Here is a 23136-nt window from a genome sequence, read left to right on the forward strand (position 1 = left end):
CCCATCCTATTCTTTCTCTTAAGTAAAAAAAAAAAAAAAAAAATTTTTTCCCTTTGAGACAGAAAGACGAAGGTAGAGGGAAATAGACCATAGCACTGAAGCTTTCTTCAGTGTGGCGGGGGCCAGGCTTGAACCTGAGTGAGCTATTATGCCAGACCCCCCCTTTCTTCCCCACCAGGGTTATGGCTGGAATTTGGTGTCAGCATATGATCTACTGCTTCTGGCGGCCATTTTTCCCCTTTTCTTTTTTCCCCCTTCTCTTGCTATTTTATTTGATAGGTCAGAGACAAGTTAAGAGGGCAGGGAGAGACAGAGAGACAGAGATACCTGCTTCACTGTTCTGAAGCAACTTCCCTGCAGGTGGGGAGTGGGGGCTTGAACCCGAGTCCCCAAGCATAGTAATGTGTGTGCCTAACTAGGTGTACCACTGCCCAGACCCCTTTTTTTTTTTTTAAAGAACCATTGTACTTTTTAGAAGAGTGAATTTTTAAAAATATTTATCTATTCCCTTTTGTTGCCCTTGTTTTATTATTGTAGTTATTATTGTTACTGATGTCGTTGTTGTAGGATAGGACAGAAAGAAATGGAGAGAAGAGGGGAAGACAGAGAGGGGGAGGGAAAGATAGACACCTGCAGACCCACTTTATCACTTGTGAAGCAACACCTCTGCAGGTGGGGAGCCAGGGGCTTGAACCGGGATCCTTATGCTGGTCCTTGCACTTTGCGCCACGTGTGCTTAACCCGCTGCGCTATTGCTCGACTCCCGATTTTTTTTATGGCCTATAAATTGTTTAATTAAAATAGAGGAAAAAAAGTCTCTGATGCATTTTGTCATCTGACACTGGCACATGGGAGAAAGTGGAGTGGTCTGGTAAGCTGAGCCAGCCTGCCAACAGCAGCCCCTGGAGTGATCTCCTGGTTCTCTGCTGGCAGGACTCACTCACTCTGCAACTCCTGAGTTTTGGTTGCTGACCAGAGTGCTGAGCAGCTCTGGTTATCGGTGGCAGTGCAGATAGAACCTGGGACCCCACACATGCAAGTCCTGTGCACTACTGCCATGCTGGATACCGACACCTTCTTGTGAAGCAATAAAAACTCATTTCTGTGAACAAAGGATGGAACGAGTAAGAAGATCCTCCAGTGAACTCTGAAGAGGTTTCCTTGGGGATAAGAATGCGTATAGCAAACCCGGACCAAGAGAAAAGCAGAGGGGGCAGGGCAGTAGTGCAGTGGGTTAAACGCACATGGCGCGAAGCTCAAGGACCTGCGCAAGAATCTTGGTTCCAGCCCTTGGCTCCCCACTTGTGGGTGGGGGGGTCACTTTACATGCAGTGAAGCAGGTCTGCAGATGTCTGTCTTTCTCTCCTCTCTCAATTTTTCTCTATCCTATCCAGTAGCAACAACAATGGAAAAAAAGATGGCCCCAAGGGCAGTGGATTTGTAGTGCAGGCATCAAGTCCCAGGGATAAGCCTGGAGGCAAAAATAAATAAATAAATAAATAAATAAATAATAAAAAAGGGGAAGAAAAATAAAAGAGAAAAGCGGATGCCTGTACCAATGCTTCTTCTTTTTTTTTTAAACCAATGCTTCTTTCTTGAAATTTTACAGATCTGTAGTCAGCTCTCCCTGAGTGACTTCTTTTTATTACTAATACAAACTCATGTCTAATCTACTTTTCTATTTGTTTTTTTTCTTCCTTTTTTATCAGTGACTTAACTGAGTTCTACAAATTACAAGATTTCAGGGGTATAATTTCTTTTTTTTTAACTTAAAATTGTTTATTATTTATGTATCTGATAGGACAGAGAGGCATTATGAGGAGATTAAGAAGAAGAGGGGGCTAGGAGGTTGTTCAGGGTACAGTGCGCATAGGCCTAAGTGCAAGGACCCGGGTTCAAGTCCCCTGTTCCCCACCTACAGGGAGAAGCTTCACAAGTGGTGAAACAGTACTGTTGAGGGAACATTCAGGGTAAGAGGTTCCTGGGGGGAGTCGGGTGGTAGCGCAGTAGGTTAAGTGCATGTGACACGAAGCACAAGGACTGGCCTAAGGATCCCGGTTCGAGCCCCTGGCTCCCCACCTGTAGGGGAGTCGCTTCAGAGGCGGTGAAGCAGGTCTGCAGGTGTCTATCTTTCTCTCTCCATTTCTCTCTGTCCTATCCAACAACGATGACATCAATAGCAACAACAATAATAACTACAACAACAATAAAAAGACAACAAAGGCATCAAAAGGGAAAATAATAAATAAATAAATAAATAAATAAATAAATGAGGTTCCTGGGGACTATTTTTCTAAGTTTGCACACATGGAGCTAGGATTCATGCCACACGCTTCTAGCATAGAGACATTCTCATTGAATTTGCACATGTAAAGCGGAGTTTTAATTGGTGAAGGGTTCCCCTTTTTCCTTTTGTACTACTTGAAGGGGGAGGAGTCTACTCCATTGGGCCAATGAAAAGTGAGCTCCGATGTGATGTAAGCAGGGCTGTAACAGCAGATTTTGAACAAAGAGGGGTGTTTGGCCCTAGTAAATGACCTTGGGTTCAGTCTGGGTCTCTGGGCCCAAAGACCCTCAGGATTCCTGTCCAAACCCGCCCAGGGGTATAATTTCATACTCATCTAATAACTTTTGGGGATCTGGTATGTCAAGAGCTGAAGCATTTGGGGAATGGTACCAAAATTCTCTCCAAAAAGTCCTTTGAAGGAATCCCACAGAGTACTAGATGTAAACTGAAGTCAAATGAAAGCAGAGGCCAGAGAGGTGGCACAGTGGTACTGCACATGACTTGTTAATATGAGGCTCTGGGTTCCCTGCTGGTACCAAATAAAAAAATCAGCAGCAGCAACAACAAAAACCACAACAAAAACACAAATGGGTTAAGTGGAGCAGATCTCCTATGGAAATGCTGTGGGATTCTTAGAAGCCTCAAATTCTCTGCTGCTGACACACAAGCACATGTGTAGGAATCCCGAGATGCCTGGCTGAGGTCAGGGGAGACCCGGGACTAGCCCTGAGCTCTCCCGTCTCTGCCCCATCCTTCTGAAGGGCATCCTCCCACATACCTTCTGGAGTGTGATTTGAAGTAAGAGGACTTGCGGACGCTGGTTTACGCCAGGCAGGCTGATGCATTCTGGTCCCAGAAGCGTCGGGCGGCAAGTTCAAGGGAGGGACACTGTACTTGTGGTTGGTATTTGCCAGTAACTTGTCTATTTCTGATTCTTCCTCTAAGAGAGTTATCAAAGAATATACGACGGGTTCTGCACTTTCTGCAAATGTCAAGGCTTTGCCAAAAAGAAACTCGGAAATGTGTAAACGACAAGCCAGAGGTAGGTTCTCATTAGTGGAATAAAATGCCACAAGGGGCGCTTGGTAGGGGTATTTGTGGTCTTTAGAAAATCTGATTTCAAGTTCGTATAAAAAGGGTGCGTCTTCGCTGGCATTAAGATGAGAATCATCAATACTTTTTTCTATTCTTCCGATAATTTGATTTGGGGGCACTTCGTGTTTGAATTTGCATTTTGACCCAAATTTACAACTTCCTTTGAGGTAAAACTTACAGACTTCAGGCACATTCTCCTGCATGTTTCTGGCACTTTCCTTTTGCTTGGATTTGCAGAATTTACTTGTCAAGTACTCTAGTTCTAAGCCAATGGTCCAGACCCTGTTCTGGATTCTTTCAATGAATTTCTCCCCACAGATGGATCTGAGAGCCAATGCCTCTTCCTGACGCTGCTCCACACACTCTTCCAGGCTGATCTGTGCCCTGGCCTGCGAGGGCCTTAGCCTCTCTTTGAAGGCCTCAGAGAAGCACTGGGTAAGCAGGTGTTCGAGTGAGGCTCCCACATCCCCGTCGCAGATCCTCAGGGCTACCTGGCAACGCTCAGGGTGGAAGCCATACCTGCCCAGTGCAAAATGTGACAAAGAAGACTTGGTGACACACCTACCTAAGTGAGTAAATAAGTGTGCAGTTTCGACTGAACAGAGGTGGGGTTTACATTTGGAAAAATCAGCTCTGAAGATACAGACTCCTCTCTGGTTCCCTGACCCTGACCAAGAGAAAGGCAGGGGTGTTGGGCACTGCAGGGACACCACCCCCTCATCCCCTCAATCAGGAAAAGGTTCCGAGAGGGGCACTGGGAGCACAGGGTGAACTCAGGTACACTCTCAAGGGGACAGAGTGCAAGCACCTGGAAAGCTTCTGCACAGCAATTGGAGACACTGGCAGCTCTGGACAGTAGGGCTCTGCTGGTCCAGAGCCGAAGTATTCCAGGGGGTCACAGTCGGGAACGAGGGAAGCTTCTCGCCCCGCCGCCCAGCACTGTTCCTCATCACACTCAGGTTCATCGTCTTCCTCTTCCTCCTCCTGTTCCTCTTGCTCCTCCTCCTCCCCAGAAACGCCTTTTCTGCAAAGGTAACACTCTGATATGTTAGCTATTAACTTCCACTTGTTATTAGGAAGAAACATTTAGCCTGAATCTAATTCAACAACCAAAGGAATCTGACCGTTCTTCAGTAACTGATTAAATCTTTTTATTTTATTTACAAAAAGGAAACACTGATAAAACCATTAGATAAGAGGGGTACAACTCCATACAGTTCCCACCACCAGAACTCCGTATCCCATTCCCTCCCTTCATAGCTTTCCTATTCTTTAACCCTCTGGGAGTATGGACCCAAGGTCATTTTGGGATGATTAAATCTTCTACACACCTGCTCATTATATTTTGGGAGCTGGCATTTAGCAGGTATTTAAACACTGTGTGAAGTGTTTCACATATACCGTCTCTTTTAAAACCTTGTCAATAACCTCACCGGGAACCAAGGGAATTTTTGTTTTTCAGATCAATTGAAATCTAGAGAGGATTAGGAATTGACAAAGGTCACGGAACAATGTGGAGCTAGAGGTTTGGTTCAAAGGCCCTATCTTCTGTCACATATGGGTAATCTTTCTTTTCACTCATATAAACCACCCCTAAACCAAAGTGTAGGAGGTAGAGTAGTGGCTTGAGCGCTAGACTTGGGAACATGGTGTCCTGAATTCAATTCCCAGCAATGCATGTGCCAGAATGATGGTCTGGTGTGTGTATTCTCTTAGACAGAGACAAACTTGGGTTGCACACATGGCAAAGCAGCGTACTATCCAAGTGAACTATTTCACTGCCCCTCTGATTCTCTCTTGTTAAACAATATTAAGTATATCTTTAAAAACAATTCCTAACTCTTTGCTTTCTTCAATCCGAGGCAGATAAGAGACAGGCAAGACACTGGGCTTTCATGACTGACTACTTATTATTTCTGGTCAACGGAAAGAAAGATTCAAATTCTTTGATTGAAATCAAAGCAAAACAATCAAAAGAGGAAAAGTATTGTGTCTAAGGCAGATGGGCATGGGAAGTGTGATCCAAGGAGCTGGGTGGTGGCGCACCTGGTAAAGCTTTTATGTTACAATGCTCAAGAAGCAGGCTTCAAGTTCCCAGTCTACCTGCAGGGGGTGGGGAGGAGGACTTCATAAGTGGTAAAGCAGTGCTGAAGGTGTCTCTCTTTTTCTCTGTGTTCCCTTTCTCTCTCAATTTCTCTTGTTTTTATCCAATAAATAAATAAAACACTTAAAAAAGAAGTGTAACTCTCAAACTTCGTTAACTCAACAACATAATGGACCCCTTGGTGGGCTCCCACAGGACTTTGTCCTCAACATGGATCAACAATGGTAGAGAATGTTCCATCCTCTGAAGGGAGGTTGAATAATATACTCTATCTACCACCTGAGGAAAATGGGTCCTGAAATTGGTGCAACCTGGAATGTTCCTACTTGTGACCACAGAATGCAAGTTTGGACCTACAGGGATGCAGAGGTTACATAGGCTCCTGTGCTGAATATGGGCCCCAGATCAAGCCGATGGGGTTTACAGTCAACAATATTTATACACTTTTCCCATATTTGGGAGCTATCTTTTCCCTGATCCGGCTTTCTAGCCTTTTTTCCAGCCATGATATCATCTCCCCAGACAATAACTTGGGTCCACCTGCATATCAGATGTCAGGCTCAGGCAAAAACTAATAAAGTCAAGGGCCCTTTGGAATATACCTAAAATAGATCTTCTAGCTTTTTCGAAAATGGAGACCCCAAATCTTCACCTGCAATATTCTAGGTTCATGATGGGTCAACAATTTGTTTGGCTTTATATGTTAACTCTTTTTCAGCCACCAGGTTCCAGATGCTACCATGATGCCAACCGTTCTTCCCTGGACAGACAACCCCACCAATGTGTCCTGGAGCTCTGCTTCCTCAGATTCCTGCCCCACTAGGGAAAGAGAGAGACAGGCTGGGAGTATGGATTGACCTGCCAATGCCCATGTTCATCGGGGAAGCAATTACAGAAGCCAGACCTTCCACCTTCTGCACCCCATAATGATCCTGGGTCCATACTCCCACAGGGTTAAAGAATAGGAAAGCTATTCAAGGGAAGGGATGAGATATGGAGCTCTGGTGGTGGAAACTGTACCCCTCTTACCTATAGTTTTGTCAATGTTTTCATTTTATAAATAAATAAATTAAAAAAAAAAACACCCTCATCTGGGGAGAATACAGGTCCAAAAAGGATGACAGAGGACCTAGTGGAGGTTGTAGTGTTATATGGAAAACTGGGAAATGTTATGCATGTACAAACTATTGTATTTACTGTCAAATGTAAAACATTAATTCCCCAATAAAGAAATAAAAAAAATCCTCATCAACTCATTATCTGTTCCTAGAATATTATCAATATGTGTTCACTACAAAGTTTTTATTTGGCAGCTTATCAATAAAGCAATTATAATCCATATCAACACCATCCTGGAAAAAAAAAAGAAAGGCAATCCAGATCTTGCTCACACAGACTGTGAAACAAACTCACACTAAAACCACTGTTCAAAAATTGTGCTTTTATTTTTCTTGGCTCACTTTCTTTTGAATTATTTGCTGCTAGGGCTTTGTACCTGTATAATCTCAATGCTTCTGGTGAACTCTTTTACTTACTTTTCCAGATAGAGAGTGAGAGATAGAGAGGGGAGAAACACTACAGCACTGTTCTACCTCTCATGAAGCTTCTACTTTACACAGTGCCTCCCCGTGGTGGCTGGGGGCTTGAACCCAGGTCTTTGTGCATGGTAAAGTATGTGTGCCTACTGGGTGAGCTAGTTCCTGCTCACCTGGTTAAAGACTTACTGACAGAGCATCACAAGGCACACGTCTGCCTTCACAGGGCAAACCAGCTAACTGGCAGGACTTACTCAGAGCCTGCGTCGGCGTCCTGCTCCTGCAGGTCTCGGAGGAGAGCTTTCACTTTCTCCTGGTTCTCGGATGTCATGTGGAGCTTCTGAAGGGGTGCCTTGGCTCCTGACTTCCAGCGGGGGCGCACCTCTCCCTTTTTAACACTGCTGCTGCTACTGCTGCTGGGCCTGCAGAGGATGAGGAATACACCCGAGTTCATCTAAGCCAGAACCCCCACCAGTTCCTTGGCGTCCTCACGCACAGACAGTGTGAGCTGGGCTGTCAAGTACCTGAGAACAGTGGTGGTGCCTGTGAAGGTTCTCCACTCTCGTTTTTGTCTCCAGGGTTATCACTTGGTGCCTACACTACGAATCCACCTTCTTGGAGGCTATTTTTTCCCCTTTTGTTGCCTTTGTTGTTTACTGTCATTATTGTTATTGCTGTCATTGTTGTTGGATAGGACAGACAGAAATCAAGAGAGGAGGGGAAGACAGAGAGGGGGAGAGAAAGGTAGACACCTGCAGACCTGCTTCACCCGCCTGTGAAGTGAACCCCCTGCAGGTGGGAAGCTGGGGGCTCGAACCAGGATCCTTATGCCCATCTTTGCACTTTGCACCATGTGCGCTTAACCCGCTGCACCACCACCTGGCTCCTGGTTCTCCACTCTCTAGAGTTGTCTACTAGACTTCAGGAAAACAATCCACTCAGATTCTTTTCACCTCTCCTGGGCTGGGATTTTATTATTATTTTTAATCCCTTTTTAAATTTTTTATTTTATTACTGGATAGAGACAGAGAAATTGAGAGGGGAAGGGATGATAGGGAGGGAAAGAGACAGAGAAACACCTGCAGCTTCATCATTTGTGACGCTTTCCCCCTGCAGACAGGGCCCAGGGGCTTGAGCCCAGGTCTTTGCACACTGTAATGTGAGTGCTTAACGAGGTGTGTCACTGCCTGGCCTCCTGACGTTTTTCCTTTTCACTATTTTTGCTTCAGATAAAGACTGAGAGATAGAGGGAGATACTATACCCCTGGAACTTCCCCCAGATGCCCTGGATCCCATGTCATGTCAGGGCTCAAATTTGGGCCACATATATATTTCATGACACATTTTCACAAATCCAAGGGAACAGGTAAGTATCTCTCAAATCTCAAAGCTGATGTTACCGCCTTTCTTTAAGCTGTTCCAAAGATGAGGAGATTATGCCTTTTTTCTATCTGACATGTAAAAGGATAATGACCTGGGAGGGTGCTTTGATTCACTGAAGATACAGAAGTCATCGCCGTCATCCCAGATCCTATTCGAGGCCTTTCTGTTGCCTCCACCGCCGCCTCCACCACCTCCGCCTCCGCCATGAGATTTGCTAGAGTGACTCCTGCCTCCTTTCCCTCCTCTAGAAGACCCCTTTCCACTTCCTTTTCCTGGCTTGCCTTTTCTTCTTCCTGAAGAACTCATTTTCACCTGCAAGGGGGAAAAATTATTATAGACATCATAAAACCAGGTAGGCATAATAGTCCTTTGTCAAAAGGTGTAGATACAGCTAAAACTAAACAAATAAAGGGAAATGCACATTTTAAAAGAGCCCAGTTAGTAGAAGTTAACAAACTAAAGAAGCTAGGATAAGGGAAATAATAAAAATCTTAAAATAGGTGTTTGACAAGATCCAATACCCATTTAAGATAAAGACTCTCCAGAAACTGGGACTAGAAGGACCATTCCTCAATATAATAAAGGCCATTTATTGGACAAACCCACAGCTCACATCATTCTCAATGGGGAGAACTGCAAGCTTCCCCCCTAAACTCAGGAACCAGACAAGGATGTCCACTGTCTCCACTATCATTCAGGATGGTCCTTAAGGTCCTTGCCACTGCAGTCAGACAAGAGAATCAAAGGTATGCCTACTGAAAAGGAAGAAATCAAACTATCACTATTTGCTGATGACATGATAATATACCTAGAGAATCCCAAAGATTCCACCAAAAAACTACTGGAAATAATTAAATTCAGTAAAGTAGCACGATCAATACAAAATCAATACACATAAATCTGTGGCATTTCTGTATACAAATCAGGAATCAGATGAAAAGGAAATAAAAGACTCAACTCCATTTACAACTGAACCCAAAAAGATAAAATACATTGGGGTGAATCTCACAAAGGAGGTGAAGGACCTTTATAAAGAAAACTATAGGACACTGTTAGAAGAAATAGAGCAGGACACAGAGAAATGGAAGAACATTCCTTATTTCTGGATTGGAAAAACAGACATTATTAAAATGCCCCTTCTACTAAAAAAGCAATCTACAATTTCACTGCCCACAACCTACCGGAACTTAATCATGAACAGAAAATGTGCACAGGCTAATAATGAGGAGGGAGATTTATTTAGCACTCAACACTCTCCCAAGAAAGCAAAGTCCAGGACAAGATCACATTTCTTTCTTTCTTTTTCTTGGTGAAAGCAACCAAACATTTACAGAATTAATGCCAAATCTTAAACTCATTTAAAAAAAAGAAGATCAAACACTTTCAAATTTACTTTATAAACCCAGCATTACCCTTCTTCTTCTTCTAGCGTTTGCCCTTCTTCCGTAGCCAGTCAACAGCGTCAGGTTGAGCCTGATGTAAAGTTTCGAGACCCTGATACCCCAGAACAAACAAGAATACTACAAGGGCCTAAATAGCTTACAGATTGCATGCCCGAGGCTACCAAGGTTGCAGATTCAAACCTTGGTACAACCTTATGCTGGAGTAGAGCAGAGTTCAGGTCTTCTCTCTCTCTCTCTATCTCTCTCTCATAGTCAATCCACCAATCAATCAATTTTTTAAAATATGTAATTTTATTTTTAATGAGAGATATACAGAGGAAAAGATTATATATATATCCAACCAGAGCACTGCTCAGCTCTGGCTTCTGGTGGTGCTGGGGATTGAACCTGGGACCTCTGGTACTTTAAGCATTAGTCTTTTGCATAACCATTCCTCAGGCCCAATCAATAAGCTTTAAAAAATAATATTACATATCCCTGATGAACACAGAAGTAAAAGTCTACAACAATAATGCTAGCAAATCAAATTCAGCAGCACATTAAAAGATTCATACACTGTGATCAAGTGGGATGATTTTTTTATTATTATTAATTTTCCCTTTTGTTGCCCTTGTTTTTTTTATTGTCGCTGTAGTTGTTGTTGATGTCGTCGGCATTGTTGGATAGGAGAGAAATGGAGAGAGGAGGGGAAGGCAGAGGGGGAGAGAAAGATAGACACCTGCAGACCTGCTTCACCGCCTGTGAAGTGACTCCCCTGCAGGTGGGGAGTCAGGGGCTCGAACTGGGATCCTTAAGCCAGTTCTTGCACATTGTGCCACGTGCACTTAACCCACTGCGCTACCGCCCGACCCCCTCAAGTGGGATGACTTCTTAGACAAAATACTTTCAATTTTTGGATGCAAAGTGGGTTCCACATGTGCAAACTGATCAATGTAAAATGTCACATTGAGAATGAAAGGTAAAAAGCATATGACTGCCTCAACAGGTGCAGAAAAAGCATTTGCCAAAATTCAAAATCCATTTGTCTGCAACACTAATGGATGCAATATGCAGAATAGTACCATGCAAATGAGGGGAAAGGAATACAACATGCTTGGAACTTCTCTCTCTCTCTCCCTCCCTCTGTTTTGATGAAAACCCCGTACAGATCTGGCTTCTGAACAACTGCTGTGCTATCTTCCTGGCCTTCAGAGTGACACTTTGACATATAAAATTTATTTGCTTTTAGATAGAACTTTTCCCTCTTGTAAATAAATCTTTTTTTTTTTTTTTCCCTCCAGGGTTATTGCTGGGCTTGGTGCCTGCACCATGAATCCACCGCTCCTGGAGGCCATTTTTTCCCCCTTTTGTTGCCCTTGTTGTTGTAGCCTCACTGTGGTTATTATTATTACCATTGTTGATGTTGTTCGTTGTTGGATAGGACAGAGAGAAATGGAGAGAGGAGGGGAAGACAGAGAGGGGGAGAGAAAGATAGACATCTGCAGACCTGCTTCACCACCTGTGAAGCGACTCCCCTGCAGGTGGGGAGACGGGGGCTCGAACCGGGATCCTTATGCTGGTCCTTGCGCTTAAATAAATCTTTTTTAATAAGTGAACTAGCCCAAGGTACAAGGAAGTATCTAGAACTACTTCAAGGCTTTTTTTTTTTTTTTTTTTCCCTAGGTTCACAGGGTGAATTGTGGTGCCGTGTGCTTAGAACTCAAAAATATCAGGAAGGAGGGAAATGGGTGGTAGTGCAGCAGGTTAAGTACACATGGCGCGAAGCATAAAGATCAGCATAAGGATCCAGGTCGGAGCCCCTGGCTCCCCACCTGCAGGGGAAATCACTTCACAGGCGGTGGAGAAGGTCTGCAAGTGTTTTTTCTCTTCCCCTCTCTGTCTTCCTCTCCTCTCTCCATTTCTAACAATGTCCTATCTAACAATGACAACAATCAACAACAATAACTATAACAATAAAAAAAAAAACAAGGGCAACAAAAGGGAAAATAAATAAATAAAAATTAAAATATCAGGAAGGAAAATCTTGGAGGGAGTGGCATTTAGACTGAATATGTTACTTTTACAATGTCTATTTTAGTTATTCAAGTGGAGATGTGTAGAAGGTAGCTGAACATACGAGCCTGCCTTGAGGAAAAGGTAAGATGATTTTATTTACTCCTCTAAAAACCTTATAAGGTGAACATTATCCTTTTATTTTGTGGAGGAAGGAAACTAGAGCACAGATAAATTGTATGATTTGTCTAATGTCATCAACTATAGAAGCTGAAAAACAAGATCAGAAACGAAAACACAAGTAGAACCTGAAATGGAATTGGCATATCGCACCAAAGTAAAGACTCTGGGGTGGGTGGGTGGGGAGAATAGAATACAGGTCCATGAAGGATGATAGATGACATAGTGGGGGTTGTATTGTTATATGGGAAACTGGGGAATGTTATGCATGTACAAACTATTGTATTTACCGTTGAATGTAAAACATTAATTCCCCAATAAAGAAATAAATTTAAAAAAAAAAAAGAAAAAAGAAAAAAAAAAAGAAGGCAAGTCTGGAGGCAGGGTTGGGAACAATTTGACTACAAACCTGTAATTTTTTTTTAAACCAGAACATATTTAGTTTTGGCTTATGGTAGTGAGGGGTACAGAACTTGGGACCTTGAAGCCTCAGGCATGAAAAGTCTTTTTGTACCGATTCAGGAATTCCTTCCACCACTGTCTCTTTAACACACACACATACATAACACCCTTGTATCTTCAAGGTCTGGAGATAAGCCAGCACTCTTGTGATTTATGCTTGGGTTTTAGCTCATAAGGATGACTAATACCACAGATCAATGCCACAGAAAGAGAACGTGGCTGTCATTCTCAGTTCCTCCAGAACAGAGGGCCAGGCCAGGTTGGGCCACAGCCTTTGCTGGGATGTCTGCAGGGAAGGTGAGGCTGAGTGGGCCAACATACCCACACCTGCAAGTGTGAAGAGCTGCAGCAGTTCTTGGTGCACAGGGCTGTCTCTGGCTGCCCTGGCTTGGCGGTGAGCTGATATGAGGAGGGGAAATGCTGGTGTGCAGGCTGAGCTGAAGAAGGTGCATGGCTGTGGAGGGGGGTGGGTGGATGTGCACAGGACAGGTGTGTTCACAGGTGCATTGTTAATTACTAGCTCTAGGGACAGCCAGCTAGGACCCCAAGATGTCAAAATACCACAACATACAGAACATTTTAAAAATACAATGAATAGGGAGTCAGGCGTAGCGGGTTAAGTGCACGTGGCGCAAAGCGCAAGGGGCGTAAGGATCCCGGTTCAAGCCCCCTGCTCCTCATCGGCAGGGGAGTCGCCTCACAGATGGTGAAGCAGGTCTGCAGGTATCTCTCTTTCTCTCTCCATCTCTGTCTTCCCCTCCTCTCTGTCCTATCCAACAATGACGACAACAATAAATAAATAAATACTTTATTTAAAAAATTATATTAAAACATACAATGAATAGGGAGTCGGGTGGTAGCACAGCGGGTTAACACATGTGGTTCAAAGCACAAGGCGGTGAAGCAGGTCTGCAGGTGTCTCTCTTTCTCTCCCCCCTCTTTCTTCCCCTCCTCTCTCCAGTTCTGTCTTATCCAACAATGACGACATCAATAACAACAATAATAACTACAACAGGATGTGAGGGCGATCTGGCAGCGACATCTGTCACCCCATTGATCGCCAGGATTGATCGCCAGGGTTGATTCAGTTGATATGGCTAGGCGGGTGTCCCCTTCTTCCCTCACTGTGCATCCCTCCCAAAGCTGCGAGCTCCGTCGAAGAGGATGGTCTTCCCCGAATAGAGACGGACCGATCTTTAGTCGAGGATAAATGAACGAGTAACTGCGCTCCCCTGCTAGAACCTCCAAACAAGCTCTCAATAACTACAACAATAAAACAACAAGGGCAACAAAAAGGAATAAATAAATATTTTTTAAAAAATACAATGAGTATTAAAAACAAAACATTATATGTCTCCACCTCCAAATCTTCTCAGATAAGAACGCTTTCTTTCAACAGAGTAATTAATGCTCAGCTCTGGCTTACAGTGTTGCTGGGGATTGAATCTGGGATCTCTGGTGTCCCATGCATGAGTCTTTTGCAGAACCATGATGCTGTCTCCCCTGTCCAGATGATAACATTTTAAGAACTACTTCGTCATCTCCATCATGAACAACAAAACGGACCCCTTTATGGACCTCAAAGGACCTTGCCCTCAATGTGGATCAACAATGGTAGAGAATGTTCCATTCTCCAAAGGGAGGTTGGATAACATACTCTATCTACCACCTGAAGATGGGTCCTGAAAGTGGTGCAACCTGGAACATTCCTACTCGGGATGCAGAGGTTACATAGGCTCTTGTGCTGAATATGGGCCTCAGATCAAGCCGATGGGGTTTATAGTCAACAATATTTATACACTTTTCCCTATATTTTGGAGCTATCTTTTCCCTGATCCAGCTTTATTGCCTTTTTTCCAACCATGACATCATCTCCCCAGACAATAACTTGGGTCCACCTGCATATCAGATGTCAGGCTCAGGCAAAAACTAATAAAGTCATGGGCCCTTTGGAATATACCTAAAATATACCTACTAGCTTTTTCCAAAACGGAGACCCCAAATCTTGACCTGCAATATTCCAGCCTTTAGGTTCATGATTAACTAACAATTTGTATGGCTTTATATCTTAACTCTTTTTCAGCCACCAGGTTTCATATGCTACCATGATGCCAATCAGACTTCCCTGGACAACCCCACCAATATGTCCTGGAGCCCCACTTCCCCAGAGCCCTGCCACACTAGGGAAAGAGAGAGGCAAGCTGGGAGTATATATCAACCTGTCAACGCCCATGTTCATTGGGGAAGCAATTACAGAAGCCAGACCTTCCACCTTCTGCACCTCATAATGACCCTGGGTCCATACTCTCAGAGAGATAAATAGGAAGGGAATGGGATATGGAGTTCTGGTGGTGGGAATTGTGTGGAAATGTACCCCTCTTATCCTATGGTGGTGTCGGTGTTTCCATTTTATAAATAAAAATTATAAATAAACAAACAAAAAAAAGAAAAAAAAGGAACCACTTCCAGTTATTCTTGCAGCAGTATACATGCACATGCACTTACATAAGCTCAAAAGATAGGACTGTAAAAACCGTAGCAGGAAACCAATGGCAAAAACTGAATTCTAACAGGATATGCATCAATATTTACCTGTGATTCTTAACATTTAGTAAAAGGATTAAAAAAAAAAAAAGGAGGGAGTCAGGTAGCGCAGCGTGTTAAGCGCACATGGCAAAGCACAAGGACCAGCATAAGGGTTCCGCTCCCCAACTGCAGGGGAGTCGCTTCCCAAGCGGTGAAGCAGGTCTGCAGGTGTCTATCTTTCTCTCCCCCTCTCTGTTTTCCCCTCCTCTCTCCATTTCTCTCTGTTCTATCCGGCGACAACAACAATAATAACAACAAGGGCGACAAAAGGGAAAATAAATAAATATTTAAAAAAGGGGAGTCCTGCAGTAGTGCAGTGGGTTAAGCGCACGTGGCACAAAGCGCAAGGACCAGCATACCGATCCTGGTTCGAGCCCCCAGCTTCCCACTTGCAGGGGTCACTTCACAAGCGGTGAAGCAGGTCTGCAGGTGTCTATCTTTCTCTCCCCATCTCGGTCTTGCCCTCCCCTCTCCATTTCTCTCTGTCCTATGCAACAATGACGACATCAACAACAACAGTAAGAATTACAACAATAAAACAACAAAAGGGCAACAAAAGGGAATAAATAAATAAATTTTTTTTTAAAAAAGGCAGAGTGGCAGGGAGTTGCTCAGCATGTGCATGCATGAGGTCTGGGATTGATTCTTGGCACTGTATGTGCCCGAGTGGTGGTCAGGTCTATTTGTCTTTCATGAAATAAATAAATAAATAAGAAAAAAACCAGGTACAAAGGTCAGGTCTCTGTCTCAAAACCTGCCATCCTGGGTTGTTCTATATTGCAAAGACATATTCAGAAAAAAAAAAAAAGAAAGCAGTAAGATGTGCTCTGATGAGCATAGAGGCTTGCCGACCTGACCAGGCCTACCCACAGCTAGTGTCATCCCCCAACCCCCACAAATGTTACCTTTGTGATCTGGTCGCTGGGACGCAGCCTTAGGACTGTATGCAAGGAGCCTCCCCCAGAGAGCAGAGCCCTTCGGGATGGGTTCTACTGTTGAATTCCAGGTCGCCTGGAAGGATTCCAACTCTGTCTCCACTGTGGACACGGGGACCTGAGTTTGGGATGGAAAGAGGAGGCTCTGTGTTCCACCCAGCTGTGGCTGCGGAGCAGGATACCCCAGCTGGGCGCTGAAAGGAACGGTGTCCCCCCTCCCCTCCTAACGCAGCGCCTCTGAGACCCACGGTCTGGGTGCCTCATCTCAGCAGACATGGTACCCAAAGGTGTCCATCCTGTCCACACGATCCCCATCCAGTGTCCGAAGATCCCATCCTGCCCCGCCCCCTCCCCGAAAAAAACCCATTCCTGCCCCCAAACAGCCTCTCTGCTCGAGATGGACAGACACTAGACGCCCGCCCAGCCCCCAGCGCACCGAACCCGCTCGGACCCCGACTCCGCTGAAGCTGTGGATTCGGGCCTCGGCCTGGCCGCCGGGTCCGCACTCACCGGCAGGGGCCCGCGGCAGAGGGAGGCCAGCGGGGCGCTCGGACACGCATGCCGCGCCCGCGGGGAGCCGGCGGGAGTCAGAGGCCACAGGCAGCAAGTGCGAGAGCAACCACGGCGGCGAGTCCCACCTGGGCCACACCTGCAGCTGCCCGTGCACCGCCTTCCATTGGCTGGAACGCGGTCCCGCCCATCCACTTCCGGGAAATCCCCGCCCCGCGCTGCACTTCCGGGTCAGGCATGCCAGGCCGCCCCGTCAACCCGGTCCACTCGGCCCACTCCAACGCGGCCCACCCGGCCCACCCGGCCAGTCCCACCGACCCAGTCAACCCGGCCAATGCGGCCCCAGCGGCCAACGCGGCCAACCCCGCCAACCCGGCCACCCTTACTACCCCCTCCAACCCCGCGTCCCAGCAGACTTTGGAGCCGCACTCGCGGGGCACAGGGACCCCCGATAGCCGATCCGAAACGGCCGTGACCAGTGAGTGTCCCCGCGGGGGACTCGGTCCTGGCATCTATACCAGGAGCGCGGGACTTGGTCCTGTCTACACTGAGGGCTGGGGATTCGGTTCTCAGCTTTTACGCTGGACCAGGGGATTCAGTTCTCAACATCTACACGGAAGGCATGGGACTTGGCTCATAGCGTCTACACTGAGGGCCAAGGACTAGGTTGTGGCGTGTACATTGAGGCCGCAGGACTCAGTCCTCAGGGTCTACACTAGGCGCGTGGAAGAGAACCTAGAGAGGTGGTACTGAGTTGTGGTGTGTGCACTGGATGCTGGGGGCGAGAAGAGGCCCTGCTGGCTCCTGTGTCTACGCTGGGGACCGGTCACACCTGTTTGCCGGTTGCCTACACTGGGGGCGGCTGAGAAACCCACTGGACACTAGTGCCCCTGCCCACGTTCAGTCTCTTTCCCTTGGGGGCCCCTCTAGCTCAGCACCCCAGAGTGCCCGTGGATCCACCTAAGGCTGTTGGAACCATTGAGCTCCCTGTCTCCTTGCTCAGTGGGTGACAGTGGCTTCCCAGGGCTACCTTCCATTGGCCCTTGCCCAGAGTACCCGCCCCTGACTGCACAGGAAGGTGGGGACAAGACTCCACTGAGTCCTGATTCTTGCCTGAGCAGCGGGTGTGGACTGGGGAGTCCCACTGCTCATCAGAGGGGTCCCTGCTCTGGGGACTCACTGAGCAGGGGACACAGGTGCCTCCACTCAGCAGAACGGGACACCAGCAGGCCTACTGTGAAGGCACCAGCCACCCAGAATTTGGAAACTGCCCTAGTGATAGATGAGGAGTGAAGGAAGCTCTGCGACTGGACACCCACTGGCTTGAGTGCACACAGTGCCATGCACGAGGGTGGATTTGAGACCCTGCTGGGGAAGCTTCACAAGTGGTGGAGCTGGTTTGTAGGTGTCTCCTCTCTCTCCTTCTCAATTTCCTTCTCCCCTCTCAATTTCTCTCTTTCCTATCAAACAGAAAAAAAAAAAAAAAAACCGGTGGTGGATTTGTCATGCAGGCACTGAACCCCAGCAATAATCCTGGTGGCAATGAAAAGAAATAAGTAAATAAGGAAGTTAGGGGTTATATACGCAAAGGCATACTACTCAGCTGTAGGATAAGATGAAATTTTCCCTTTCACCACAACTTGTATGAACTGGAGAGAATCATGCTAAATAAAATAAACCAGAAGTGGGGCCAGGCAGTGGCACACCTGGTTAAGTACTAACACTATAGTGTGCAAGGATCCAGGTTCAATCCCCCAGTCCCCACCTGCAGGGGGAAAGCTTCATGAGTGGTGAAGCAGGGCTTCAGGTCTCTCTCTCTCTCTTCTATCTCCCCATCCCCTTTCAGTTTCTCTCTGTCTCTGTCAATAATAAATAAATTTAAAAAATAAACCAGAAGGACAAATACTACATGACCTTATTCATAGATAGGACTTAAGAAATAAAGAGAAGGGAGTCAGGTGGTAGCGCAGCGGGTTAAGCGCATGTGGCACAAAGCACAAGGACCAGCATAAGGATCCCTGTTTGAGCCCTGGCTCCCCACCTGCAGAGGAGTCGCTTCACCGGTGGTGAAACAGGTCTGCAGGTCTCTCTCTTTCTCTCCCCCTCTGTCTTCCCCTCCTCTCTCCATTTCTCTCTGTCCTATCCAACAACAAACAACATCAACAACAACAATAAAACAAGGGCAACAAAAGGGAAAATAAATAATAATTTTTTTTTAAAAAAAGGACATAAAGAGAAAATACAGGGTGAAATCATCATTAGCTATGATCTATTGCAGCAAATCCAAGGACTCTAAATGGGGGAGGGTTACAGGGAAGGAGGGCTATGTTCTGTGGGAAAGGAGGAAGATACTGGTGGAGTGTGAAGTGTGCTTGACACCTGTTATGGGGAGATGTGAAACTGTACCCATGTCATAACAGTCCTGTAACCCAACATTTCCCCCAATACAGTGGTCTGATTTTATTTATTTATGATGTTGAAGAGAAAGAAACTCAAGCACAGCTCCATCTCCTGCAGTGTGTGTGTGGGGTGTCACACCCAGCGTCTCCCATGTGCAGAGCAGATCCTTTGCCACTGAGCCACCTCCCTGCCCCCTCTGGCTAAACTTTAAAAATTTTTAAAAAAATATTTATTTATTCCCTTTTGTTGCCCCTGTTGTTTTATTGTTGTTGTAGTTATTGTTGTTATTGATGTCGTCATTGTTGGATAGGACAGAGAGAAATGGAGAGAGGAAGGGAAGACAGAGGGGGAGAGAAAGATAGACACCTGCAGACCTGTTTCACCGCTGGTGATAAACTCCCCTGCAGGTGGGGAGCCGGGGGCTCGAACCGGGATCCTTATGCCGGTCCTTGCGCTTTGCGCCACCTGCGCTTAGTCCACTGTGCTACCACTTGACACCCTCTGGCTAACTTTTAAGGCCATTTGTTACAGCCTTATGACAATAAAACATTGAAGTTCATGTGACTTTTCTTAAATCTTTTGAAACAGCTGCGGAAGTATATAAAATCAACTTTATCTTTCCAAATGGAGACAGGTATGGTAAGCACACCTCTTAGTTCCTCTTTCTAAACAACAGCAATACTAATGGGTGAGTGAACATCCTTTACAGTTAAACCCTAATGTCTGGCACGTGCATTTTGGGGACTGAACTCAGGACCTCATGCTTAAAAGTCTTTAATGTTTTATTCACTGTGCCATCTTCCAGCCTGCAACATTTAATTTTTTTTAATTATGTATTTGTTTTCATCAGAGAACAGCCACAGCAGTTCTCAGTGCTGGCATTCAGGGGTGCTAGGGGTTGAACCTAGGACTTCTGCATCTCAGGCCTATAGGTCTAGTGCTGTACCATGCAATGATGCAATGTTAGGTTTTTTTTTTGTTTTTTTCTGCCAGAGCACTGCTCAGCTCTGGCTTATGGTGGTGTGTGCAGGGAATTAAACCTAGGACCTGGGAGCCTCAAGCATGAGCCTTTGTTTGCGTAACCATTATGCTATCTTCCCTGCCCCAATGTTAAGTCTAGTCCTTCGTGCTCTACCTTAGAAACCTGTGGGGTCTGCCACTCTTCCTGAACCTTGGGTCTTAGTGGTTCAAATATTCTCTGGATTTTTATCTCTGATAGCCTTGATATCAGTTCTTGGGAACCACAGTCACCCCTAGAGGCTCAGTTGTGATTAACTTGAACATACATGCTTTATTAGTCAGGGGGTCCCTGTTTCAGTATTTCTCTCTGGTTTAGACGGTGACTGTATACGAACATCCTCTGGAATCATTGAGAGATATGGGATAGGTGTTCACACGACTCCTAACGGAATTGTCTACAGAGGAAGCTGGAGAGACGACAAGGTATTATTGACATTTTCAATACTGACAGTGGATAGGAGAGTCTATTGGTCAAATGAATCCAGTTGTTTTTCCACTAACCAAAAACATGAGTAGACTGTACAGTAAAAGAGATTGCTGTATGTCACATACGAGTTTTGAGTAGTAGTGAACTTGTTCAGAGAACTTATCATCATCAGCTTTCTCACTCACTGGACAGCACCAAGCCCACTGCGTGATTTTCTCAGTTAACTCCCACAGCCACCGCAAGGTGGCCCCATCCCTACATCTGAGGAGGTAAAGCAGGCTCAGCTGTCTGGCCTAATTAGTAAGTGAACAAGCAAGAATGTGTCCCCAGATCTGCTTGGATGCGTATTTTTGCTCTTAGCATCTTCTTTATATTGTTTCCTGGGCTAGTTAGAGAGGTTTTCTTTTGGGGTTTTGATATAGTCAAAGGGTCTTAAGGACCCCATTATCATTACCATGGATTCCCAGGTTGTTTAAATGCCCTAAGTCAGGAACACTGGCACACTGGCTTGGGGGTCATCACATATGTCTGAAGGACAGTGATATATATGGGTAGGTTTTTTGGTTTTTGTTTTTTTTTTGTCGAGCAGAGTTATCCTGGGAGTTGGTGCCTGTGTGGCTCCGCTGCTCCCACCAGCCATTTTCTTTTTCTTTCTTCTTTTTTTAAATTAAAAAAAAATTTACCCCCCCTTTTGTTGCCTTTGTTGTATTATTGTTGTTATTGATGTTGCTGTTAGATAGGACAGAGAGAAATGGAGAGAGGAGGGGAAGACAGCGAGGGGGAGAGAAAGATAGACGCCTGCAGACCTGCTTCACCGCCTGTAAAGCGTCTTCCTTGCAGGTGGGAAACCGGGGACTCGAACCGGGATCCTTATGCTGGTCCTTGCACTTTGCACCACATGCGCTTAACCTGCTGTGCAACCGCCCGACCCCTCATTTTCATTTTGTTTTTATTTTTGGTAGAGGGTGAGAAACAAAGAAAGAGACTGGGAGAGAGAGAGAGAGAGAGAAAGAGAGAGGGAGAGAGAGAGAAGAGATAGCTGCAGCACTGCTCTATGACTCCTGGAACGTCCCTTCTATAAATGGGGACAGAGGTCTTGAACCCAAGTCCTCTCACATGATAATGTGTGCCATCTGCCAGGTGCACCACCACCTGGTCCCCAGATATGGATGGCTTTTAGGGAATAAAGGATGCCAAAATGATAGTTAAGTGAACTAAGAGGATGATAGACATGTCTGTACATTTCTGAAGAGCTCTAGGGAGACTGAAGTTTTCATTACTGAAGTCATTCCTTTTGTTACAAACAGATGAATGGTTTTGGGAGACTTGAGCATTTTTCAGGAGCAGTGTATGAAGGACAGTTTAAGGACAATATGTTTCATGGACCAGGAACTTACATCTTTCCAACAGGGGCAAAATACATTGGGTTATTCAATGAAAACAGGTAAGCTTAACAAAAAAAAAGTTGATTGCAACTCTAAAAAAAAGTCTTTTCAGGAATTTTTACTATTCCAAAGTCCAGCAAAACTCCAGCAGTGAGCAAAGCATATCACACGTGGCTGATGGTCACTGCATTTTTGTTAGATAAATGAACAAACTAATGAAGCCAGATGACCAGCATGAACTTTTCACTTTTGAAAACTGAGTGCCTTGCTTTTGTGTAAATGTGTATGTGATCCTTTTTAAAAATATATATCTTTTTATTCATTATTTCTAAGATTATAGGAGTATAATTTCACACCACTCCCACCGACAGAGTTCTGTGTCCCCCACCTAACAGTAACCACCATTGTCCTTACTTCAGAAAGCATAATCACTGCCATATGTGATTCTCAGCTGTTAGACACCAAGGTTGCATGGTGATAACATTTGAGATACTACCTTTTTTTTTTTTTTTTGGTAGGCTTGGAAGCCAGGATGCCAGGCTTTCAATTAAAATTGGAAAATGCAATATACATATCCCTTGTGATATGGTATATAACATGCCAGATGATTTTCTATCTGGACTCTGGGTGCTTAGTCTTGGCCAATGAACAAACTTAATTTTTTTCCTCTTGCAGGGTGGAAGGTGAAGGGCAGTTTACTGACATCCGGGGACTGGAATGGTGTGGTAAATGTCACTTCACAGCTGCTCCTGGCCTCAGGCTAAAACTCCACATGTAGATGTTCTGCATTCAAATTTTGATGTGGTAGTTGAAACTTGAAGTTGTAAGAATGATTAAATTTGTCTCCTGAAATACTGTCATTTGATACCTCTATGTTAGAATTTTGCCAGGAAAACCATCGCTCACTTACACCTTTTTCAAACTTTCTTTTCACTATCTTAGAATTAGTCTGAAAGAAATTACAGGATTCATTTGAGAGGTGTTTTTTTTCTCTCTATTTTTTTATTTGACAGGATGGGGAGAAATTGAGAGGGAAGGTTCGAGAGGGAGAGTAAAGAGAGACACCTGCAGACTTGCTTCACTGTTTGTGAAGTGTCTGCCCTGCACATGGGGACCTGGGGCGTAAACCTGGATCCTTGCACATGGTGCTATGTGTGCTTAACCAAATGTGCCACTGCCGTATAGTAATTAAAAAATTAAAATACTTCAGGATGCGGCTTGGCATAGGTTTAAACAATTGAGAGGTTTATTACATTGTGGTACAGAGGTATGGAACAGTACTAGGTACAACAAGATGGACAGTGGGACAGAGATAATAGGTTAGTCTTTATGGCCTTGGAGAAGTCTTTTAGCTAAGTTTACTGGAGCTCAACTACATGTGTTCAGTGTCTCCCATGAGAGACAGCATAGGGAGTCGGGCTGTAGCGCTGCG

General features: G+C 45.2%; 2 protein-coding genes across 4 annotated transcripts in view; one reads left to right on the top strand and one right to left on the bottom strand.

Moving 5' to 3' along the window:
- DHX57 (DExH-box helicase 57) overlaps positions 1–16621 on the bottom strand; it is a 58753-nt gene extending 42132 nt beyond the window's left edge. Inside the window, exons 1-6 of one of the 2 annotated variants that reach the window (XM_016187221.2) lie at positions 16473–16621; positions 15933–16080; positions 8496–8716; positions 7276–7443; positions 4191–4406; positions 3066–3901 (exon numbers count right to left, since the gene is read on the bottom strand). In XM_016187221.2, the coding sequence (XP_016042707.2) occupies positions 3066–3901; positions 4191–4406; positions 7276–7443; positions 8496–8710 (1435 nt within the window). In that variant the 5' untranslated portion in view covers positions 8711–8716; positions 15933–16080; positions 16473–16621. The remainder of the gene's footprint in view (positions 1–3065; positions 3902–4190; positions 4407–7275; positions 7444–8495; positions 8717–15932; positions 16081–16472) is intronic. The other variant, XM_007520990.3, reaches the window with a different exon arrangement.
- MORN2 (MORN repeat containing 2) lies at positions 16521–22556 on the top strand. Of its 2 annotated transcripts, XM_007520989.3 has the most exons (5): positions 16521–16950; positions 19461–19511; positions 20209–20315; positions 21627–21763; positions 22380–22556. In XM_007520989.3, the coding sequence occupies exons 1-5, from the start codon at positions 16521–16523 to the stop codon at positions 22480–22482; spliced, it is 828 nt and encodes a 275-aa protein (XP_007521051.2). In that variant the 3' UTR covers positions 22483–22556. The 2 variants fall into 2 exon arrangements, with proteins under 2 accessions (XP_007521051.2, XP_060042897.1); XM_060186914.1 differs by lacking the exon at positions 19461–19511.
- Positions 22557–23136: the final 580 nt, after the last annotated feature.

The sequence above is a fragment of the Erinaceus europaeus genome, chromosome 3 (assembly GCF_950295315.1).
Source record: "Erinaceus europaeus chromosome 3, mEriEur2.1, whole genome shotgun sequence".
NCBI lineage: Eukaryota > Metazoa > Chordata > Mammalia > Eulipotyphla > Erinaceidae > Erinaceus > Erinaceus europaeus.